General features: G+C 37.5%; 1 protein-coding gene across 1 annotated transcript in view; it reads left to right on the top strand.

The window, feature by feature from the left end:
* The window catches only part of LOC127437000 (copine-8-like), a 257,856-nt gene that overhangs the window by 141,152 nt on the left and 92,135 nt on the right, over window positions 1-24,569 (top strand). Inside the window, exon 7 of the mRNA XM_051691580.1 lies at window positions 9,906-9,982. Coding sequence (XP_051547540.1) covers window positions 9,906-9,982 — 77 coding nt within the window. The remainder of the gene's footprint in view (window positions 1-9,905; window positions 9,983-24,569) is intronic.

A 24,569-nucleotide genomic window follows, 5' to 3' on the forward strand; every position in this document is an offset into this window, starting at 1 on the left:
GAGATTGTCTGATGGTTAATAAAAGAACACCATTTTATTCTTCTATGAAACAAAGAATGTTTCAGGCACTTTGTTCTTAATAGATCACATAACAGCATATTTACCTTTACTATTTTAAATAAAATAATTCAAAAAGTTATTATTGCCTTATGAGGGATTTTGTTTCTGTTCTAAATATGTTTATTTTGCTTATCATCTATGCGTTATTTGGAGCAGCGCATGAATTATTATTATAATAATTACTATCATGCAGAACTATTTGATTTCTCCATTTCTTAGCATTCAATTAACTATTATTTTCATGTAAAATAAATAAAATGATTGGTAAAAGAAATCATTTATGGCATGTATTATTATGCAACAATCTAGGATGACCATACGTCCACTTTTTTTGGACCTGAACAAAGCGAACAAATATGTGTAGCGCAGCCTCTGTATGTGACCTGTAAAGCTGGCACTTGCATGTCAATGGCAAAAAAGTCAGAAAATAAAAATGAGCATGAACCCAGGTGAGGGGAGAAACAAATCCTGAGTCTTTATTCACATATTATCCACGCTAAATATTATGTGACAAGAACAAAAAATGCCAGCCCAAGGAGAGTTTGTCATAAAAATGTTATCTTTAGGGAAATAGGCTACACCTGGCCACAGCAGGACTGAAAAGTGTGAAGTATAGTATAAAATGATCTTTGTCTGATCTGTCTGATCTTTTTTGTTTTTATTTTATACTGTTGTATTTTATTTTATGGCCGTTATTAACTGTATTAATGTTACTATTCATTAATATATTTAATTAAACACATTAAATGTATTTAATTAATACATTAATAAATGTCATTAGTGTAAATTTCGTTATTAATATTATTGGTTTGATAGTAACATTTAAAAAAAAATTGCCTCATTAAGTAGCTTAAATGTAACTAGCTACTTTTTGATAGTTACTTGTAGTGTAGCTAATTTCTTTTTCAAAAGAGTAGCTTGACAGTAGCTTAACTACTTAAAATTATGAGTATCTTGTAGCTTGTCAAACTACAGTTTCAAAGTAGTTTCCCCAACACTGCAAATTACATCACATAGTTTAATGGCATATAGATGCTCACGTGTGACGATCGTTCTAAGAAAAAGTATAGCATCATTGTTTAAGCGACACTTGCTGTGAGATTTTATTATTTAATGCAATGAAATTAATACATTTCATAAATAATTTATAGATAAGTGTGTTTATAAAAGGTTATAAAAGTGTCCAAATACTTTTTAGCACTGCTGTATTTATTGTCATTATCGACCATATGCCACCCTGTTCTTTAGATATCATTATTGGCCATTGAAAAACCCTTATCGGTCAACCACTAGATCTCTTTTTTTCCTCTCCATTCCTTTAATCTTTCACTCTCCATTGCTGCACTTTTATTCCACTGATGCACATTTTTTATGTACACAAAATACAGTCAATGATTTCAGATCTGTCATTTTCAGCACACAGACTTCATCGCACACACAGTCTCACCTACCCACAAGAAAAGTGTTGTTGTGGAGTTCAGTGCGGCGGAACTTCAAAGCTTTGCCAAGAACATCATTTACTTTCAAATGGCTTTTCAAAGCCAAATTGTGTGCTTCATTTCAGATAATTTATCAAATCGGTGGCAACTTTTCACCATGGTGTGAGAGCTGTTTGAACAAAGCTGACTTTGATTATACTGTGAAAAAAAAAATGATCATCCTTTGAGATTCTCTTCACTTTTGTGCTGTTTAACATGTGTAGTTGACATTATATAGTTTTTGGAATTTTTTTCTCAGGTGTGACCTGTTATACTTCATCTGAAACCATTTTCAAGATGTGTATAATTTTTTAACATTAAAATACATTCTCCTGTCCCAGCAACATTGGCTCGACCAATGCCATGAGTTTGGGGTGGGACTATCTGTTTATCTGACCAGTGGTGGTGGAGATTTCTTGGTTATTTTTGCAATTCCCTGGGTCTGAAATGTCACACTTCATTTTGCAGCATTTGCTGTTTTACTTATTAAAAGGGACCACTTAAAATGAGCAAGTGTAGCAAAAACTGATTAAAAATGCTTAAGAACTTCTTAGAAATGGACATGGAACTGTGGCATCAACTACCCACATTTGTAAATAAATCAAATCGTATATACACCGGCAGCCAAAAGTTTGGAATAATGTACAGATTTTGCTCTTATGGAAAGAAATTGGTTCTTTTATTCACCAAAGTGGCATTCAACTGATCACAGTGTATTGTCAGGACATTAATAACATGAAAGATTACTATTACAATTAGAAAAAAAAAAAATTCAGAACTTCTTAAATTACTTCAAAGAGTTCTCATCAAAAAATCCTCCATGTGCAGCAATAACAGCTTTGCAGATCCTTTTTTTTTTTTTTTTTTTTAATAAATTTTTTTTTTAGTAATTCTTACAATAATAAAGAAAAGCAAATATATATATACATACAATCAACATTTAAAGCCCACAAACACCCCTCCCCATCCCAATCCCCAACCCCGCCCTGACCCCAACAAACATCCCCGTGGTCGCACATGAGTAAATTACACACACAAAAAAAGCAAACAAACACACACACACAAAAAAGAAATATATAATAATCATACTCAATTAAAACTATACTACTCTGTCCACGCCCCACCCCGAGAGCCCTCCAAAAACTCTAAATAGTTGCCCAAATCCAAGTTACCCTGCCTTCCAAATGACACCTCTTCAAAAGCCACCACCCTCTCCATCTCCGTGCACCACTCCCGAAACTGGGGCGCACAAGCTGTCCTCCAACCCCTCAAAATAATCTGCCTGGCGATCATCACACTGGTCAGAGCACAATTCTCTATGTGACTATTCCCCAGATCGATGACCGCCCCATCGCCTAAAACACAAGAGTCTGGGGAAAAACGAAACCCAAGTGCCCAACATGTCACACAAAAAAACTCTGAACTCCTCCAATACCAAGTTGAAATCTTTCTTCCATAATCGCTTGATAGAAGTTAAAGCTCTGTCCCTCAGACTCTGAATTAACAGGGAGTAATACACTGATGTCTCTTGACCTTTTCCAAAAGCAGTATTCACCATTCCCAGAGTATTTGCCGCTTTAGGGGGGTGTATGCTACTCCCAGAAATAGTACAGAGCAGGTGGCGCAGCTGTAAATACCTATAAAACTGAGATCTGGGAATCCCAAAATGTTGAACCAAATTTTCAAAAGATCTCAACACTCCACTCTCATATAGGTCACCAAGCGTATTAACCTCCCTCACAATCCACTCTGACCAACAAAAAGGGTACTTATTCATACATAATTTTGGGTTCTGCCATATGCTCAAGGCAACATTTAAATAAATGTCTGATTTAAACACTCTGGACATTTTTGTCCATACCACGTGCAAATGCGAGATAACGGGGTGTAACTTAACTTCTCCGGTTATTTTGATAGAAAGGCTTTGCAATGGCGAAATAGGAGCAAGAACTTCCTGTTCAATACAAAACCAGGGAAGGGCTCTCTCAGGTGGAAGCGAACAATGACCCAAATGTCTGAGACTGAATGCATAATAATGAAACAAAATCTTGGGTAGGCCTAGCCCACCTTTGTCAATCGGCCTATGTAACTTATTGAAATGTAATTTGGGATGCTTACCATTCCAAATGAAGGACTTCGCTATGCTATCAAATTCCTTGAAATAAGAGAGGGGGACATCTACAGAGAGATTGTTGCAGGTAATTTTGGAATAAGATTAATTTTAATAACATTAAAATTCCCAGTCATAGGTAAATGTAATGAAGCCCACCAGACCACATCGCTCGAAAACCTTTAAGTACTCTAACTAAATCAGACAAATTTGCTGGGAATAAAATGCCCAAATACTTAATGCCCTGTCTGGGCAACTGGAAGGTGCCCGGTTGAAAAGCCGTTACTGGGCAGTACGCTGTCAGAGCCAAAGCTTCAGATTTAGACCAATTGACTCTGTATCCTGAGAACTTAGAAAAGGAATTAATAATCCTGTGGAGGCAAGGCATAGATCTAGAAGGGTCGGAGACGAATAATAAAATATCTTCTGCGTAACGCAAAAGTTTATGCGCCATACCTCCCACCACCACTCCTGGAAAATCATCCTCCTTTCTTATCGCGGCTGCTAATGGTTCCAGGACAAGACAGAACAATAATGGGGGAAGAGGGCAACCCCGCCGGGTGCCCCTATCCAGAGTAATATAATCTGAAATTAACCCGCTAACGGGTGTCTATAAAGTAACTTAATCCATCCAGTAAATGTACTCCCAAACCCATACATTTCCAAAATCTTAAAAAGATAATCCCATTCTACTATATCAAATGCCTTTTCGGCATCAAGTGAGATGCCAGCAACCAGAGTCTGATCATTTGCCACTGACCACATGATATTGATAAAACGGCTAATGTTATCAGAAGCGCTGCGGCCCCAAATAAACCCCACCTGATCTATAAGAGATGTCATAACTTGACTTACTCAATTAGCCAAAATTTTTGACAATATTTTAACGTCTAGCTGGATCAGGGAAATGGGACCGTAACTCTTACACTCGCTTGGATCTTTGTCCTTTTTTAGAATCAGACTGATCCGGGGTTGTGTCATGGTTGACGGAAGCTTTCCATTTTTTAATGATTCAGTATAAACTTCTAGCAAAAGTGGAGCCAGTTCTGTAGCATAAAATCTAAAAAACTCAGCGGCAAAGCCATCAGGCCCCGGAGCCTTGCCTGTAGGCAAGGCCTTAATTACCTCACCAAGCTACTCCAAGTTTATCTCAGAATCAAGAGAATTTTTTTGCTCAGTCGTCAGTTTAGGGAGTTCTAAAGGTTCCACAAAATTTCTAATATCTTCATCAGTAGACGAAGACATGGGACTATAGAAATCAAGATAGAATTCTTTAAAAGCATTATTAATATCAATGACTGAGGTAAATATTTCACCACCAGCAGATTTCATTGGGAGAATTGTAGAAAAAGACTTTCTCTGCTTTATATATCTAGCCAAAAGCTTCACTACTTTGTCCCATGACTCAAAGTATGACTGTCTTGCCCTGAATAGCCAAAACTCCACCTTCTGCAACAAAATAGTATTATATCTGTATTTCAATCAGGTCAATTCCCTGAGGCCATCAGATGACATTTGGTGCTTCAGCTCTGCCTCAACACTTTTAATATTCCCTTCCAACTCCACAAGTTCTCATGCTTTGGATTTTTTGGTGAATGAGGCATACTGTATGATCCAGCCCCTAAGAACTGCTTTAAATGCCTCCCAAGTCACACCTACAGAGGATACTGAGGACCAGTTGGTCTCCATATAAACATTGATTTCAGCCTTTAACATTTGTTGGAAATCAGGATTTTGCAAACAGGATACATTAAAGCACCAAATATATGATTTCTTTTTCTCCATTTGTGGCAACACCTCTAAACACACCAGGGCATGATCTGCGACTAAGATGTGTCCAATTGAGCAATCAACAACAGAAGAAATGAGGGACTTAGATATAAAAAAATCTATTCTATAATAAATCTTATGGACTGATAAGTAAATAGTCCCTACCGGATGGGTTCAAAAGTTTCCAAATATCTGTAAGACCAAGAGTTTTACACATCCTGTGAAGCGTCAATGTTGCTCTAGGGGGCTTACACACTTTTGCTTCACTATGATCAAGGACTGAGTCCATCAATAGATTAAAGTCTCCTCCCAATATTATATCAAGCCAGAGGCTTGCAACATCCCTTCAAGATCTATAAAAAAAGCCCTGATCATCAGAGTTAGATGCATAAATATTAGCCAAAAATCAACCTTTGCCCCTAAATTTCTGCTAAAACAATTATAACTCTTCCTAATTTATCTTTACTCTGTTTGAGACATTTGAACTGTAGATGTTTACTGTAATGTAATGACTCTCCTGCTCTTACTTGAACCAGCACTAAAGAAAACATGTCCACCCTATATCTTCCCAAATTTTTCAGCTTCCTGCGGGGAAAGATGTGTTTCCTGAAGAAACACTATATCATATTTCTTACATTTAAGAAAAGAAATAACCTTCCTTCTTTTTATGGGGTGCCCCAACAATCCACTCATATTAACATTTGTGTAACGTGTGGCTACTGGCAATGACGAAGACGATGACGATGAAATGAAGAACCCAAGTGCAATTTATTTACAAAAGTGAAATCCAATAAACCTTAACTATAAACATGAATGAAACATAAACATGAACTTGACTTGACATGGCATGACTAGACTATGAACCAAAATTACATCAACAATACCTGACAAAGGACAATGGAAAACATGAGGGCTTAAATACATGGACATGGGAGAACACATGACAAAGATAACCAATGAACAAACAGAACTGATAACAGGATAACAAGACAATCAACCAATGAAAACAAGACACATGAACATGGAGGGAAAACAGTACATCACATGACCAGGAACACGTGATATGAAACAGGAACTAAACTTTCCAAAATAAAAGACATGAGAAACATGAATCAACAAAATACACATGACAATTTGACAAATTAGAAAAAATAGATTGTGTGTCAAAATCAAAATTATAAAGACCACATTCCAACATTAGAGCAACAAACAAGCCCTGACCTTCCCCTCCGAACCAAACAAACAGAAAAAAGAAAACGTGCGCATTAATCCCGCACACAACAGCGCCAACCGCCGTCCTTCCCTCTAAACTCAAACAGTCCATGTACGCCTACGAGAGCCCCGGTGACCTTCGGATTGCTCAAGTCCGGTGCTTCTATACAAATTTTGTGAGACAGAATTAGACAGCAAAAGATAATCTATAAAACAAACTCCAGCCAATAGGCAGATTAAACACAAAGAACATTTGTATTCATGCGCATACTTTCCCGAAGGTGTGTTCCTCCACAAAACAAACTCCAGCCTCTAGTGGAACCAGCACAAAAAAAATAAATAAATAAAAGCCGTTCAGTTTCCTCGGACAGTCAACGAATGTTCAGTGAGCCGGCTGTTCACGAGTGCAGCAGATGACCTAATCCTTCCAGTGTCCTACAAAAAATACTCCACAAAACAAACTCCAGCCAGTAGGAAGCATAAACACAAAGAATGTGCAGACTTATCCTCATACTAACTCAAATGAGTGTTATTCCACAAAACAAACTCCAGCCGCTAGGCGGAACCAACACAAAAAGAAACAAAACAGGCGCCCAGCTTTCTCGAACAGTCAAGTGAATGTTCAGTGAGTTAGGACCAATAGGCTGCAAAGTGAGTGCCACACAATGACTTACTCATTCTATTGACTTTATGAAGGACATCACCTGTTGGGGACAAGTAAACACTTTGCGGCCATCCTTAGCATCTATTCTCAACCTGGCCGGGAACTTTAGTGCAAAAGTGACACTCCATCGATGCAAAAGTTTCTTGAAGGAGTGTTATTCCACAAAACAAACTCCAGCCACTAGGCGGTACCAGCACAAAAAAAAACAAAGAATGCACTCCGTTTTCTCGGATAGTCAAGTGAATGTTCAGTGAGTCAGGCCCATTCGGATGCAAAGCGAGGGCCACACAATGATTTACTAATTTAATTGACTTTATGAAAGACAATGCTTGATGTGGACATGTAAATATATTGCGGCCATCCTAAGTATCTATTCTCAATTTGGCCGGGAACATCAGTGTAAAAGCGACCTTCCGTTGATGTAAGAGGTTTCCTTGAATCAATCATGTTTCTCTCTTGTCGAATTCGCAAAGTCTGGGAACAAGAAAATGCTGAGGTTCTTCCAAGAAAGCCTTCCTTTACTCCTCACCTCGCGTAACACGAGATCTTTATTAGATGATATCAGAAATTTGGCCAGAATTGATCGGAGCCTGTCTCCCTCAGCGGATCTCCGATCCGGGACCCTGTGAGCTCACTCGATTTCCAGCATATGGCCTGTTATGTCGAGCAGACTCAGGAAGAGCCCATCTAGGAATTTCACCATATCTTGGCCCTCTTCGTTCTCAGGAATTCCAACAATTCGGACGTTGTTTTGCCAGTTACGATTCTCAATATCTTCCAATTTTTCCCAAATGCATTCCAAATCTGCCATGGTCGCTAGTGGATTAGCAGCTAATTCCCTCTCAGATGACTCCAGATAATCGTTCCATTTCTCGACGTCCCCTATTCTTGTAAACAACTCAGGGAATTTCGTCTCCATGGCTGTGATCGATCAACATATTACAGCAAGATCCTCCAAGTCCACTACGACCTTAGCCAGCATCACCGACATACTCGACAGTTGACGCTGGATTTCTCCCGCCGCACTGTCCAAATTGAGTCTCTGGTCTGCGGCCCTGTCTGGGGTATCAGCTTGAGCACGTAAGTGTCTTTTAATGCCTCCAGAGCCCGAGAATTTTGAAGTCTTTAACATATTGTCTTCATAGAACAGTTATGGAACAGGGTGTATCGAATCTCACTGGTTTATGACATGAAAGAATTAAAAACTAGCAAAGTGCACTAAGCTCGCCATTCACATGTCCAACCCTCGCATGGCGTCGTGCGACTCCTCAGCTTTGTAGATCCTTGGCATTCTAGTTGTCAGTTTGTCCAGATACTCAGGTGACACTTCACCCAACACTTCCTGTAGTCTTGTCAGGCACTTCTCATGCACCTTACAATCTAGCTGATCCCACAAAAGCTCAATTGGTTAAGATCCATAACACTCTTTTCCAATTATCTGTTGTCCAATATCTGTGTTTCTTTGCCCACCCTAACATTTTCTTTTTGTTTTTCTGTTTCAAAAGTGGCTTTTTCTTTGCAATTCTTCCCATAAGGCCTGAGTCTTCTCTTTACTGATGTACATGAAACTGGTGTTGAGAGGGTAGAATTCAATGAAGCTGTCAGCTGAGGACATGTGAGGCGTCTATTTCTCAAACTAGAGACTCTGATGTACTTATCCTCTTGTTTAGCTGTACATCGGGCCTTCCACATCTCTTTCTGTCCTTGTTAGAGCCAGTTGTTCTTTGTCTTTGAAGACTGTACTATACACCTTTGTATGAAATATTCAGTTTTTTGGCAATTTCAAGCATTGTATATACTTCATTCCTCAAAACAATGATTGACTGACAAGTTTCTAGAGAAAGCTGTTTCTTTTTTTGCCATTTTTGACCTAATATTGACCTTAAGACATGCCAGTCTATTGCACACTGTGGCAACTCAAAAACAAACACAAAGACAATGTTAAGCTTCATTTAACGAACCAAATAGCTTTCAACTGTGTTTGATATAATGGCAAGGGATTTTCTAGTACCAAATTAGCAATTTAGTATGATTACTCAAGGATAAAGTGTTGGAGTGATGGCTGCTAGAAATGGGGCCTGTCTAGATTTGATAAAAAATGACTTTTTTCAAATAGTGACAGTGCTGTTTTTTTTTTTTGTTTTTTTTTTTGTTTTTTTTTTTACATCAGTAATGTCCTGACTATACTTTGTGATCAGTTGAATGCCACTTTGGTGAATTAAAGTACCGATTTCCTTCTGAAACAGCAAAATCTGTACATTATTCCAAAATTTTGGCCGCCAGTGTGTGTGTGTGTGTGTGTGTATAATATATATATATATATATATATATATATATACACACACACACACACACACACACACACAGTATATGTATGTGTGTATATATATATATATTATATATATATATATATATATATATATATATATATATATATATATATATATATATATATATATACACCCTGATCAAGTAATCACCTCATACACACTATAAATACAGTAGATCATGCTAGACAGTGAAACAACTTGGAATAGAGACCTTTGATATTCAGATTGTGGAAAATGCCACATATTCCCTTTCCTCATATTCGTAATCTCTTTCACTGCAGGATTTCCTGGGCCAGGCCTTCTATACGTTGGGAGAGGTGGTGGGTTCGCTGGGCAGTCGTATGGAGAAGCCTCTTGGGTAAGGATTGTTCTGTTTGCTCAAATCAGCCCACATCCATCCAGTCTATGATAGACATGTTTTCCTTCTTTGAGTCGATGAATGTATCATTTAACAATTCAGCCAATGGATGGTTCCTCTGGCAGTAATTTACTGTACAAGATGTTTCAATAATTAAAAGTAATATGATTCTCTCATGCAAGTAAGCTTATATATTTAACTGAAATATCCCACCAGGCCAGATTAGGTGAGTTACTTTGATTTTGATTGCGCAACCAGACCGCACACCAATTGGTCATAATGTCAAACATTAGATACAAGATGGTTGGACGTGTGTAAACACAACACGATCTCACGGGAAATCGGCTTGTTAAAATCGGCCACACTGTGACTTTGTGTGTTGCTTGTGAAAGTGTGCATATATTTGACTTCGGCCACTGGGGGGCAGTTCAGAAATTCAGAAAGCATAGAGTAATTTTAGCAGACAATAATTTCCATATCCTTTTGCCAGTGTCCTGCGAGGTCAGTCTTGGTAACATGGTTAAACAGTTAGAAGCACATTTGGACGTTGTGATTGATACCTCTGAACAGCCTGGCTGTAAACAAAGTCGTTTTATCTAGGTAACATCTCATACAATAAACTCTTTAAGAAGAGCTAGTCCCTGGATTTACCAAAGTTTGACAGGTCAGTGACATCAAATCTCTGGAAGATACTCAAAGAATTGTTTGAAGCATTTGCATATATAAACAAGATATCCACAAGCAGAATTGTATAACTAATTGCGAAAAGTGTCGGTTATTGCACTTCATTCTACTATTCTGGGTTTGGTGAATTCCTTGTTCATTAAAACGTTCTATTTCAATTCAGATGAGTACAGTAGAAACATCACCTGACACTCTAAGTAGCTTTAATACCAAAGTTATAGTTTGTAATTTGTAATTATACTTATTTTGGATTCATTAGATGTTGCGGCACATTTTTATTAAAACTAACAGATTTAAACTTTTTTCTTTTTGTTATATGAGGGTCTTATGTAAACTGAATTTGAAACTTTTTACCAGTCCTTCATTAATTGATTCATTTCAAATAATTAATATTCAAATAACTTTTATTTATAGATTTTACTCTTTTAGCCTTGTACCAGACCCAGTATTTAAATGTTAAACTATGAAAACCCCTTCTAAAAATACAAGTTATTACATGTTTAAAACTATGATATTATAAACAAAGAGTGAAATAAACAATAAAAAACAACCATCTCAAAATGTATCGTGTGAAAAACTTTCAAAAATTACGATTGTCCTAAAGTTGCGCAGTATTTTCCACCTCACTAAACAATTTTGCCCCTAATAATTTTTTCAATAGTTTGTGTACTTGTTAACCAAGTCAACAAAAGTGTCAATGAAGAGAATGCTTGATGTTTGAAGAAATCAAAGAAAAATCAAGTTAAATATCACCTGTAGGCAGAATTTGTTTTATTGGGTGTCACTTCAATTTGTTAATGCCAAATTAGACGAAAAGTATGAAAATATTCAGTTGTATGTATGTATGTATGAAAGATACATAAAATGTTAGCTGTGAAGTTAGCTTTAGCAAGACAAATTAGTCTGTCAATTTATTTATCAATTATTTCTTTCAAAAAAAAAAAAAAAGTAATTTCCATCAGTGTCATTTTCAGCACAGAATTCCATTAAACACAATACATAATTTGAGATGTGCTGGAAATGACACTGTGGTGGGAATTTTCATGGTTATCAGAAGAAATTACATAAATCTCCTGTGATGCATATACATACACTGTTGGACATTGTTAGTAGACAAAATATATAAACTAATGTGAGTGTGAAAAATGTTTTAACCAGACTTTACATAGAAATACACAGTGCGAAAGGTGCCCTAAGTTGAAGAAACAGCCTTCTTTAATGGTGGTTAATATAAGCTGCTTTTCCACCATCAGGCCGAATGGTTCTGAGCACGGTGAGAAACGGTTCCAGTAGCATTTCCATTTGAGCACGGAAAGGCACAGTTACTAACCCTTCTTGGACAGGATTTCTCTGTATGATTAGCCAACCGTACTCAACTGTGCTGGTGAAATGGCTTTAGTACATGGTGAATCATGATTGTCAATTAGAAAATGGCAAGGTAACTCATTTGTTTCTAGGTAGCTGGCAAAGTTCAGGTTGATATTAAAATTTAATAAAAATAAAAAACAATTTGTATGTTTGGTATATCTTAATGATTTTATGATGATGGTTTAACTAGTATAGTACATAGTTTTTCTACACCCCTTTTTCATCAGGGAGGTAGATTATGCTAGGTAGCTCATTAAAACTCATATAATACAGTAAATATTGCTTGGATAATATTTTGTCAATAAATGTCCATTTCAGCTAGTCTGGGAACTTTTACCTTTCTACTTGTTCATGTCTGGTGGCATGCACAACCATTCAGCAAGTGATGGTTAGCTTTTAGCCTTTTCTCTTTGCTTACCCTTTTTGCGATATCTTTCCTGTACTTTAGCTGATTAAAAACCAGGGGAAAAAGCAGTCCTAAAAACTGGATTATGCAATCATCCTGCATAGCGCACTTGCTCCAATATTTACTTCTCACGCCGTTGCCAGCTGACATATTGGTTATGTGCATTCAAACACCACAGTGGAAAATGAAACCATAACCATGTTGAAGGGCATAGTTTTGCAACAAGAACTGTTCAGCCCGATGGTGGAAAAGTGGCTATAGGGATATTGGTTGGTCCGTTGGGTTGGATTGCATTCTCACCACAAGTGAACTCCAAAGTTCGTTTTATATTGGACTATCTCCTTGAGGTGCTCTCGGACCCATTGTTTTCTTGCGGATCTGAGTGCAATTGCCACTTTAGTTTCACTATGAGAAAAAACTACCTAATGCATGTGTATGTGCATGGTTGAGGGTATACAGTTCACATTCACTAATGAGCTGTTGCTGACTACTGCATCTCTTTAGTCTGACTTCACTCATTAAGGTCTTTATTCAACCTCATTTGTACAAACAACCCCCCTCCCCCCAATCTCTTTCCGTCTGTCTTTCTTCAGTGTTAAGTCATCTTATCGCTAATTACCTGTCCTGAGATCAGTTCACTTTTTTATTACTGCTTTCCTGTGAGAAATAAGTTTCTGATCTGAGATCTGCTGTATTATACTTGATCCTTGGATGTTTCTCTTGACGGGATGGTAAAGGCCTGTCTCACATACATTTCCTATCTGTCTCGGTTATCAAAGCAAGCTCATTAGATTCTCACCAGGAGTTCAGTGTTTCGCTGTGTCTGGGGTTCCTGCACTGTTGTTCCTTTAGCTAAGCTGAACTGCACACTTGCACGCTAATTATGCCCAGCTAAAGACAGACCAGAAGGCACCAGTTCAAAAAGGTAGTGGGCTGGGTGAGTGGGGTCCAGAGTGATTTTACCAGCCCTTTTCCTCACTTTCAAAGTATACAGTTCTTGAAGGGAGGGCAAGGGGCAACCAATAATCTGCTCAGCAGTCCAACCTGTCCTTTTTAGTATTCTGATGTCTAATTTCATAGCTAAACCAAACCAGACAGTTATTGAAGTGCAGAGGACAGACTCAATGACTGCTGAGTAGAACTGGATTAGCAGCGCCTGTGGCAGGTTGAACTTCCTCAACTGATGAAGGAAGTACAACCTCTGCTGTGCCTTTTTCACAATGGAGTCAATGTGGTTCTCCCACTTCAGGTCCTGTGAGATGGTAGTGCCCAGGAACCTGAATGACTCCACTGCTGCCACAGTGCTGTTTAGAATGACGAGGGGGTCAATTTTGGAGTGTTCCTCCTAAAGTCCACAATCATCTCCACTGTTTTGAGCATGTTGAGCTCCAGGTTGTTATGACTGCACCAGTGAGCCAGCAGTTTAACCTCCCTTCTGTATGCAGACTCATCGTCATCTTGGATGAGGCTGATGACAGTAGGGTCTTCTGCAAACTTCAGGAGCTTGACAGAGAGGTCCTTGGCAGTGCAGTCGTTGGTATACAGGGAGAAGAGTAGTGGGGAGCGCACATATCCCTGGGGGGCACCAGTGCTAATTGTACATGTGTTGGAAGGGAATTTTCCCAGTCTCACTAGCTGCTGCCTGACCATCAGAAAGCTGGTGATCCACTGACAGACAGACGTGGGAACAGAGAGCTGGGTTAATTTATTCCATAGGAGAGCTGGGATGATGGTATTGAAAGCTAAACTGAAGTCCACAAAAAGGATCCTTGCATATGTCCATGGTCTGTCCATATGCTGCAGGATATGAAATGGTCTAGTGATGTCCTTCAGGTGGGCCAACACCAGTCTCTCAAATGACTTCATGACCACAGATGTCAGAGCGACGGGTCTGTAGTCATTAAGTCCTTTGATCTTGGGGTTCATTGGGACAGGGTTGATAGTGGAGTGTTTGAATCAGCAGGGAACTTCACACTGCTACAGTGATCTGTTCAAGATCTGTGTGAAGATGGGGGCTAGCTGGTCAGCACAGGATTTTGACAAGTGGGTGAAACACTGTCTGGGCCCTGTGATTTCCTTGTCTTTTGTTTCCGGAAGACCCGACACACCTCCTCTTTACAGATCTTAATTGCAGGTTGAGTGTGTGTGTGTGTGTGTGTGTGTGGGGGGGGGGGGGGGGTAGAGGATGGTTGCAGGAGGTGTTGGTGTTTGTGTGAAATGAAAGTCAGAGCGGGTGTGGGGTGTGAGACTTGGCTTTTTAAATCTACAGTAAAACACATTCAAGTCATCAGCCAGTTGTTGGTTCCTTATAGTGTTGGGGGATGGTGTCTTGAAGTTAATAATGTCAGCTTCTCAGAGTAGCTTCTTTTAGCCACTTTAATTTCCTTAGTCAGTGTGTTTTTCCCTTTACAGTCCTTACTACAGGTTTAACTGATTTTAGTTTCTGCCTGTAGATTGGAAGATGAACCAGACAGTGATCAGTGAGTCCCAAAGCTGCTCTAGGGACAGAGCGATATGCATCCTTTAATGTTGTGTAGCAGTGGTCCAGTATTTTTCTGTCCCTGGTGGGTCTTGTAATGTGCTGTGTGTATTTTGGCAGTTCACAGGTGAGGTTGGCTTTGTTAAAATCGCTGAGAATAATAAGTGAGTCCTGGTATTGTTGTTCCATGTCTGTGATCTGATCAGCCAGCTGTTGCAGCGTTGCATTCACAAATGCGTGTCGAGGAATAGACCAGAATAAATTAGGAAAACTCCCGTGGCGAATAGAAAGGCTTACAGTTAATAAAGAGCATTTCCATATTAGGACAGCATTTCTTCTTTAATGTTGTTACTTCTGTACACAAACTTTCACTGATGTAAAAGCATGATCCACCGCCTCTCGTTTTCCCCATTATGTCCGCAATGCGATCCGCTCTGATCAGCTGAAAGCCCAGCAGATATAATGCGCTGTCCGGAATGGCTTCACTCAGCCAGGTTTCTGTTAAGCACAAGGCAGCAGAGTTTGAAAAGTCCTTGTTTGTACGGGTGAGAAGATGTAGTTCATCCATTTTGTTAAGAGAGAGAGCGGAGATTCACTAGATGAATACTTTGAAAGCCATGCTGTCGGAACTCGACCAGCGCGCCGCTCGCTTCCCTCACCTGTGTCTCATAGTGTTCTTAAACAACACAGCTGTGCCTCAGACTAAAATGTCCAGCAAAACATCTGAATGGTCAAAAACCAGGAAAAGATTGTCTGGTATGTGCTGCCAAATGTTCAGCATTTCGACCCTGGTAAAACTGATTAGAAAAAATTTACTAAACACAGCAAAAAAAAAAAAGAATTGGAGAGCTCCACACCGAGGTGGCCATCTGCGGCGCCATCATCAGATAACATCATCAGAAACTTAATATGAAAGAAAAACGTAATATGAAAATAGGGCTGTCGGTTTAAAGTGTTAATGTAGTGTGATTAATTATATTATATTATAAACGTGTTAAAAAATGTGATGCAATAAATCATGTCCCCAGATTATTAGGAATTACCATCAGAGCAATTCAAGCTTGAAGTACTACCTGTTTTCAGCAAGGGTCAGTAGGCACAACTCCAGCTGCATAAGCAACGAGCAGCTGTACAGACAACAAACCACACTCAGGCTTGCTTGACACTAGCAACTGCACAAGATGAGAAACACAGCTGGATGGAGCGCAATTCCTAATGCAAATCGTGCCACTTTTTTGTATTGTATTATCAATGCCACATAATGTAATGTATTTTATTTTTATCCAAATGATTATATTTATAGTATATATTATAGTTATAATAATTTAATTATTAAATATTGAACTATTGTTATCTGAGGGCCTTTTTATTATACAGTATATGCGATTATGATTTATTTGATTAATAAATCAGCATATTATGTAATTAATTTGATAAAAAATTTTAATGGATTGACAGCCCTTCAAAATAGACAAAATATGGAGAAAGCTAAATCTGTCAATAAACTGAGTAAAAAAACTACCATATTTTCTGGAATATAAGTCACTTTTTTTTTTTTTTTTATAATCTGAAAGGTCCTGAGACTTATAGTCTGAAGCAATTTATTTAAATAATTTATATGTTACTGATGCCGGCTGGTCAAACACACGCACACCAAAACAGATGAAAACATCACTCATAGAGACGGTAGAAGCATTTTAAAGTTGCCTATTTAGAATATTTTGCCTTCACAAAGTACTTTATGCAACCAGTTTAAATATTTTGTCCATCATAACATTATTGTTCTAATAAACTCTAAACCGCTGTCAAATTCAACTCCTCACAGGCCCACAAAATGACGTTTCGTCACACTCGTAGTAAAAACATTCAGTCAGTGAACCGGATAATTAATACTTTGCAAAGAGGGTTGCAAAAATCTGAAATATCCACAGATACACAGTCACAAACATTAATGAATGAATAGAATACAACAGGTATATTGTTTTACTCACAGACTAAAAGCTGTTTATTTGTGCACAGCATAGAGTTACAGATGTAATAAAAATATGTGGCTTGCTTGTCGTGTTTCTTTCATGAAACTTAAAAAGAATATGATAAACTGTTACACACGATTACTTAAAGCAAATTCTCCTGTTTAAAACAAGCCCCAAAACAGAATGATACGATGTGTAGAATCTGAGGTACTGTAATCTTCACAGAGGGTTTGACATCTGAACCGGTAAAGGGAAGTCAGGCGGCTGCTCCCAGGTCCTAGTGCCTGCCGCTTGCAACCTCTGTCAGTGTGACTTATACACAGATGCGACTTATCAATATAATTAATTGTGTTCGCTTTGAGACACAGGTTCTGGTACCATGAAAACCAAGAGAAAATCATGCTCGCTCTGAGACACAGGTTCTGGTCCCATGGAAACCAGGAGGTAATCATGTTCGCTCTGAGACACAGGTTCTGGTCCCATGGAAACCAGGAGGTAATCATGTTCGCTCTGAGACACAGGTTCTGGGTCCATGAAAACCAGGAGGAGATCAGGTTCTGGTTCCATGAAAACCAGGAGGTAATCATGTTTGCTCCAAGACACAGGTTCTGGTTCTATGGAAACCAGGAAGTAATCATGTTCACTCCCAGACACAGGTTCTGGTTCAATGAAAAACAGGAGGAGATCACGTTCACTCTGAGACAAAGGTTCTGATTCCATGGAAACCAGGGAGGTAATTAGGTTCTGGTTCCATGAAAACCAGGAGGTAATCATGTTCGCTCCGAGACACAGGTTCTGGTTCAATGAAAAACAGGAGGAGATCATGTTCACTCTGAGACACAGGTTCTGATTCCATGGAAACCATGAGGTAATTAGGTTCTGGTTCCATGAAAACCAGGAGGTAATCATGTTTGCTCCGAGACACAGGTTCTGGTTCCATGAAAACCAGGAGGTAATCATGTTCACTCCAAGACACGGGTTCTGGTTCCATGAAAACCAGGAGGTAATCATGTTTGCTCCGAGACACAGGTTCTGGTCCCATGGAAACCAGGAGGTAATCATGTTCGCTCCGAGACACAGGTTCTGATCCCAAGGAAAACAGGAGGTAATCATGTTCTGGTTCCATGAAAACTAGGAGGTAATCATGTTTGCTCCAAGACACAGGTTCTGGTTCCACGGAAACCAGGAGGTAATCATATTCGGTCTGAGACACATGTTCTGGTTACATGGAAACCAGGAGGTAATAAAGTTCACTCCAAGACACGGGTTGTAATCCCATGGAAACCAGGAAGTAATCATGTTCGCTTCGAGACACAGACTTTGGTTCTGTGAAAACTAGAATGTAATCATGTTCACTCAGACACAGGTTCTGGTCTTGTGGAAAAAAGGAAGTTAATGTGTTCACTCTTAGACATGGGTTCTGGTACTTTGGATACCAAGAAGTAATCATTTTCACTCCAAAACACAGGTTCTGGTCATGTGAAAACAAGGAAGTATTCATATTCGCTCCATGGCACGGGTTGTGATCCCATGGAAACCAGAAAGTAATTGTGTTCACATTTCCAAACCTGACACCAAACACCATTGGTTGTTGCATGTGGAGTAACTAATCACAAAGCCAAAACATTTGCGCAATCGCAAATAAGTTTTGAGAGCTACTGTGGAAAGGGAAGATTTTCCGTGAATAATGGCATAATCTTCTGTCTGTTCCACAGAAGAAATTCATACCGGTTTGGAACGTGAGGGAATATATAAATGATTTAATTTATTGGTTGAACTATTTATTTAAGTGCTCACTACTTTCTTGCCATTTTCCTGTCAAGTCCTTTTACTAGACTCTCCACAAAAACTCCACAAAAATACTTTCCTCTGTCACCTGTAGAAGTAACTCTCCTGTCCTATCAGAGCACTTACACCTTTACAAAGTGCAAAGTGATGTCTTCAGGATTTTTCAGCCTCCCTTTCTTTTTGCTTATGCCCAACAGTGTACATTGTTACAGTTCAAGAATGAGACAGAATAGTTAATTTGGGGTGAACTTTTTCTTCAAGAATGACTTGGCTTACAGTTGGATGTAGCTGTACTATGACAAGTGTTACTGAAGCTGTTTTGGAGGCACTAAAATATGGCAAAACCCCACACCTGTACCCGAGGCCTGACAGGGGGGACCTTTAACAACCATAATGACTGTTAATTTCAGCTAATTACACAGCTCAATCACCCCTCCAATCGCATATGGAAGGCGCTGCATGGAGGGAAAAGGCGGTGTTGCTATTTTGAGCGTGGTTCGTGGTTACAGAGAGCACAGGTTTGTGTCGACACTCAATGTGTGCGCTACACATTATTCTGTTCTTTTTGCGTGTATGTGTATGTCAGTCAGAATGACTGTTGTGTGTCTTCACCGATGTATGTGCATGTGTGTGTGAGACAAGTGTTTCTTGAGAGCAATATACAGTATGTGTGTATGGGTGTGCCAACTAACAAATGCAGTTGCGACAGCCTGATCTCTTGAAAATTACATGACTGAGGCGACATTTTTGCTAAATATTATTATGTGACCTTCCATGTACTGCGACAGTTCCAAGGTGAAAAAAGTGGGCTAAATGTTACACTACAAAAAACATATTTTCAAGACAGGTATTTTTGTCTTGTTGTCCTGTAAAATTATCTAAACATTCTTCGAACTTCATTTATTTACATGTCAAGTAAAATGGCATAGGATATTAAGTCTTGTTTTAAGAGAAATCTGACCAAATTTGGTGAACTTTAGACTTAAAAAAAATAAAAAATAAAATAAATAAATAAAGTCTGCTAATGGGGTTAGAAATATAAACTTGTTTTCCCTTTGAATTAAGATTATTTTTCTTGCCACTTTTTCATACCAAACAGGGTTTTCTTGTTTTAAAGGATAAATCTCACTAAATTCAGTTAGATTTTTTTCAAAACAAGACTAAAAATCTAATGCCAGTTTGCTTGTCAAATAAATAAATCAAGTATTAAGAATGTTTAGATATTTTTACTGGAAAACAAGACAAAAAAAAAACTTGTCTTGAAAATCATTTTTTGGGGTGTAAAACAGGTTTTTGTGGTTTATGCACTATTTCCACAGCTCTCTGAGATCTCTTTAATGTCTCAGTTGTTTCTCTTAATCAGCAAATGAGCAATGAGATTGGAGAGCATATGGAGGCTTTTGCTTAAAGTTCCCATGAAGTGGTTTTATTTGTATAGTTTCTTTCCTGATTTGACATATTTACTATTGAAACACAATATTAAATATAGATTTGTATTTTTTTAGTTTTGCTTTAAAATATTTCATAGTCTAGAAATTTTTTAGTTTTTATTATTTAAAAAAAAAAAATCCATTGCATCAGCAGGAATGGGCTAATAGACTCCAGAGGCAATGCATTGATTTTTGGCTTTGGATCTTTCTCATCTCAAGTCTTTTTCTCAGCATGCTCGCAATCTCTCATATGCCACACTCAAGCTTCGCGAAACTGAAAACACACAAAAGAGTGACTGCTGCCTCATTACTGATGACTGAAGTTCTGAGGACTCTACACCGCTGAATTCAAGTACTCTTATCACCTGTGCTGAAGTGCTATCATTAAAGCCAAATCGACCATGCCCCCTGCAACTTACTGTAAACTGTTTTACACTAGAGTGGCAAGATGCTAGATAGTTTTCCATGTGAATTGTGGTTATATCAGAGCAAACATTTGAGATCTTCTCGAGTCTATATAAACGGATCACTCAGACCTCTCTTGGACTCCTGAGTTTGGAAAACAATCTTTCACTAATTAAACAAACCAAACTCTGATGCCAGCTAAGGAATTTGTGTTTGTTTTGTTGATAGTGTTATTGAAAAGGTACTACACTAAAAATAATGACCATTTATAGAAATGCAAAGACTATAATATCCTCTCCTTTGTGTGGATATGAGATTAGGGTCATGTCTTAAATGTATTTTGATCATTCCTGGTATGCAGTACATTTTTGTATCCCCATTAGATAAAATATGAACTTAACAGTTTTTAAAGATGGAACATAAAGTGAAATTTAAGTGAACATAAAGGTGAATTTAAAATAATTTCACTACTATGGTTTCTGCAGATGTTGCCATTTAGCCATCTAATGTGGAAAACTAACACTTTATTAGGGCATTTTCCATGTGTATTTATTTATTTATTTATTTATCTTACCTTTCTTTAATGGAAATGTTTCACATTTTGTTTTATAAGGAAACACAAAACGTTTTCTTGGGAATAATAATAATTTATAATTGATCATCATTTTATTGTTTTTTTTTTCTGTGTCCTCAAAAACACTTTCCATGTTAGTCTTGAGTACACTTTAATAGTAACACTTAAAGATTGTTTGTTAATATTAGTTAATTACATTAGTTAAGATGAACTAACAATGAACAATATTATTTTTTTAACTTATTCATTTTGGTTAATGTTATTTTTCAACATAAACTAGTTCATTTTTAACAAAAAATGTTGTATATACTTCATAAACCTTATTGGTAACACTTTATTTTAATGGTCACAAAAATAAACTATAATTAGGCATTAAAAAGACATTTATTAATAATTAACTAAGTGTAGATTAAGGCTATCTTAACCATAATTTACAACTTATTAAACATCTTATTGTGCAGAAAGTAATGTAATTAATGCTGAGTTTCTAATTAACTGAATGCATAGTTAAGCTATCTTAGCAATAATTTAAAACAATCTTATTTTTGTTTAGAAAGTAATGAAATTAATGCTCTATTTCTGAAATCATATTTCAAGTTTACTACTCCACTCATGTGTTAAGTGCGAGGAAGTGTAATCGAGCTTCAAATCATGATCACGCCTCAGGAGACTGCAGATGGCAAAATTTATACTGAAAATGGAGCAACATGTTGGTCTGTTCTATCCAAATCCTATTGGATTACTTCAGAAGATATGGATTAAATCACAGGAGTCATAGGTATTTCCTTTATGCTGCTTTTATGCCCTTTATGGAGCTTGGAACATTGACTTGCATTGTATGGAATTATTCACAGAATTTCTCCATCAAAATGTCTTTGTGTTCCACATAAGAAAGAAAGTCATACAAGTTTGAGACAGCATAAGTAAATGATGAGATAAACTATTCCTTTCATTACTATCTTAATATTGTTTAGTAAAATAGAGCATTAATAGCATAACTTTCTACACAAAAATGAGACGTTTAATAAGTTGTAAATTATGGGATACATTTTTTGTGTGTGGGAAAACAACAGCATAACCATGAGCAAGTTATTTTCTGTGGCATTAGTATGTGGTTTATTACCTCACTTTAAAACATTCCATCCTGTTTGATACAATTACAGAAATCGATAATGGTCTTTTCAAAATTTCAAGTTAACCCCTCAGTTCCTCACTGAGCAAAAACTTTAGATCTTTGTTTACATCCTTTTAGGCATCCTGTTAGTTGTCATGCCATTGTGAAAATAGTCTAGTTATATAAAGTTGAAGTGCCTGAGGTTGGCCAATGCACATTTTTAAAAGTCTGGTATACCCTTTTTATAGAAATACTTAAATTTCAACACAGTCATATAATTATTTTTTTTTAAAGCTTCAGAGCTCATAAAGTAATGCATAACAGAAATGATCATTTCTAAGAACAACAGTAAGTGAAAAGAACTGGCACATCTTAGGTATGATTTTAATGATACTTGTTATTTCATTCAGGTCTCTCTTGACCGAGAGGAGATAATTGCACCCACATAGCCAGAAAAACAGCCAATCCACTGCTGTGTTGCCAGTACTTAATTACCTTGCGCAATCCAGACACTGATTGCAAATGCATGCATCTTGATTAGGACTTACAGGAGGGACTGAATGTAGAAAAACAAGATGGCAGAAAATTTTTTGTGTGTGATGGAAGGGGGGGTGGGGTATTTTTAAATATATATATATATATAATAAATAGAAATGTCAATACATAAATTATTGATCGGCACTTAACTTCCTTAAGATGTTTTTGAAGCATCGATATATTAACATTAGCCAACTTCTCAATTAGTTTTAGAAGCATAATAATTTGTGTGCTTTCCAATTCACATGTTACATGGCCTTCCATTTATTGCAGTCTGGCGTAATGGCTTTGGGAGACCACAAGGTGGTAATATAACATTTAATGTACTTAATACTGAAGCTGGTCGAACACCGGACAAGAAGCGCCAGCAGAAATGAAGGGCTCTTGCTTTATTTCGCGGGTAGGACAAGGCACATGTATTGCACACAAGGCACGTCAATGCAGTGCACGTGGCAGTCCAAAGTTGTGAATCTAGACAACATACACACAAGTTTTGAAGGTTTTTGTACTACTTCAAGAATGAATGAAGTGGCGTTGATGAGTTTGGAAGTTGTGCAGTTACATCAGTTTTGTATGAAACTGGTGTAACTGCACAAACTGAACAATTAGAAATGGTGACGTTTACAATGCAGTTTCTCTGTATGTACAGTAGCCTTGAATATGTTTAATTCATGCTGTCAAACCACAAAAAGACAGATTTGTAACTGAAAGTTACATGAAAGATACATACATACACAATATATCATCCAGTGATGGCTAGAGTAAATAATCTACAATATGTCCTTTGATTATGATTCGGGTTGAATTTAATGGGAAACTATGCAAGTTGTTCTCAGTGGTGCTTCAGAATTTTGAGCAGCCTCCAGAGTCATCGCTGGAGTGGCTGTGATGGTGTGCATACCTATATAGAAAATAATTGTTTCTAATTATAGAACGGGCCATGTCGTTCGCCAGACAGCACCAGTCTGCGACCCCCTTTAAGTTACTTGCCGCTCAACAAAGTTGTGTTGAGAAATATGTAAGAAGAGACAAAGACTATTGTGCAACGAGCAGCCCTATTTATATCTGAAAAAAGAAATGCTGATATAGATTGTTAATCTTGAGGAAAATTTTCCATTTTTTAACTGCTAAGCCTAATAATAAACAAGGTCTTAATGAAAATAGAAAATGCTTTCAAAAAGTTCAGACCCACTTGAGTGTCTTTAACTACTGTGTACTTTAATTGAAAAAAGTTGTTATTGTTACAGTATGCGGAGTTATGCTAAATTTTTAAAGTACTTGCATGCAATAACATCTGTAAATACACAATTTGCTAAAAATAGAAAAAATATTGAATAGAATAAGTTATAAAAAATGAATTGAAATGTATATATATATACAGTTGAAGTCAGAAGTTTATATACACCTTTGACAAATACATTTAAACTCAGTTTTTCACAATTCCTGACATTTAATCATAGAAAACATTCCCTGTCTTAGGTCAGTTAGGATCACTACTTTATTTTAAGAATGTGAAATGTCAGAATAATAGTAGAGAGAATGATTTATTTCAGCTTTTATTTCTTTCATCACATTCCCAGTGGGTCAGAAGTTTACATACACTTTGTTAGTATTTGGTAGCATTGCCTTTCAACTGTTTAACTTGGGTCAAACATTTTGGGTATCCTTCCACAAGCTTCTCACAATAAGTTGCTGGAATTTTGGCCCATTCCTCTAGACAGAACTGGTGTAACAGAGTCAGATTTGTAGGCCTCCTTGCTCGCACATGCTTTTTCAGTTCTGCCCACACATTTTCTATCAGATTGAGGTCAGGGCTTTGTGATGGTCAC

Source organism: Myxocyprinus asiaticus, chromosome 47, assembly GCF_019703515.2.
Source record: "Myxocyprinus asiaticus isolate MX2 ecotype Aquarium Trade chromosome 47, UBuf_Myxa_2, whole genome shotgun sequence".
NCBI classification, from domain to species: Eukaryota; Metazoa; Chordata; class Actinopteri; order Cypriniformes; family Catostomidae; genus Myxocyprinus; species Myxocyprinus asiaticus.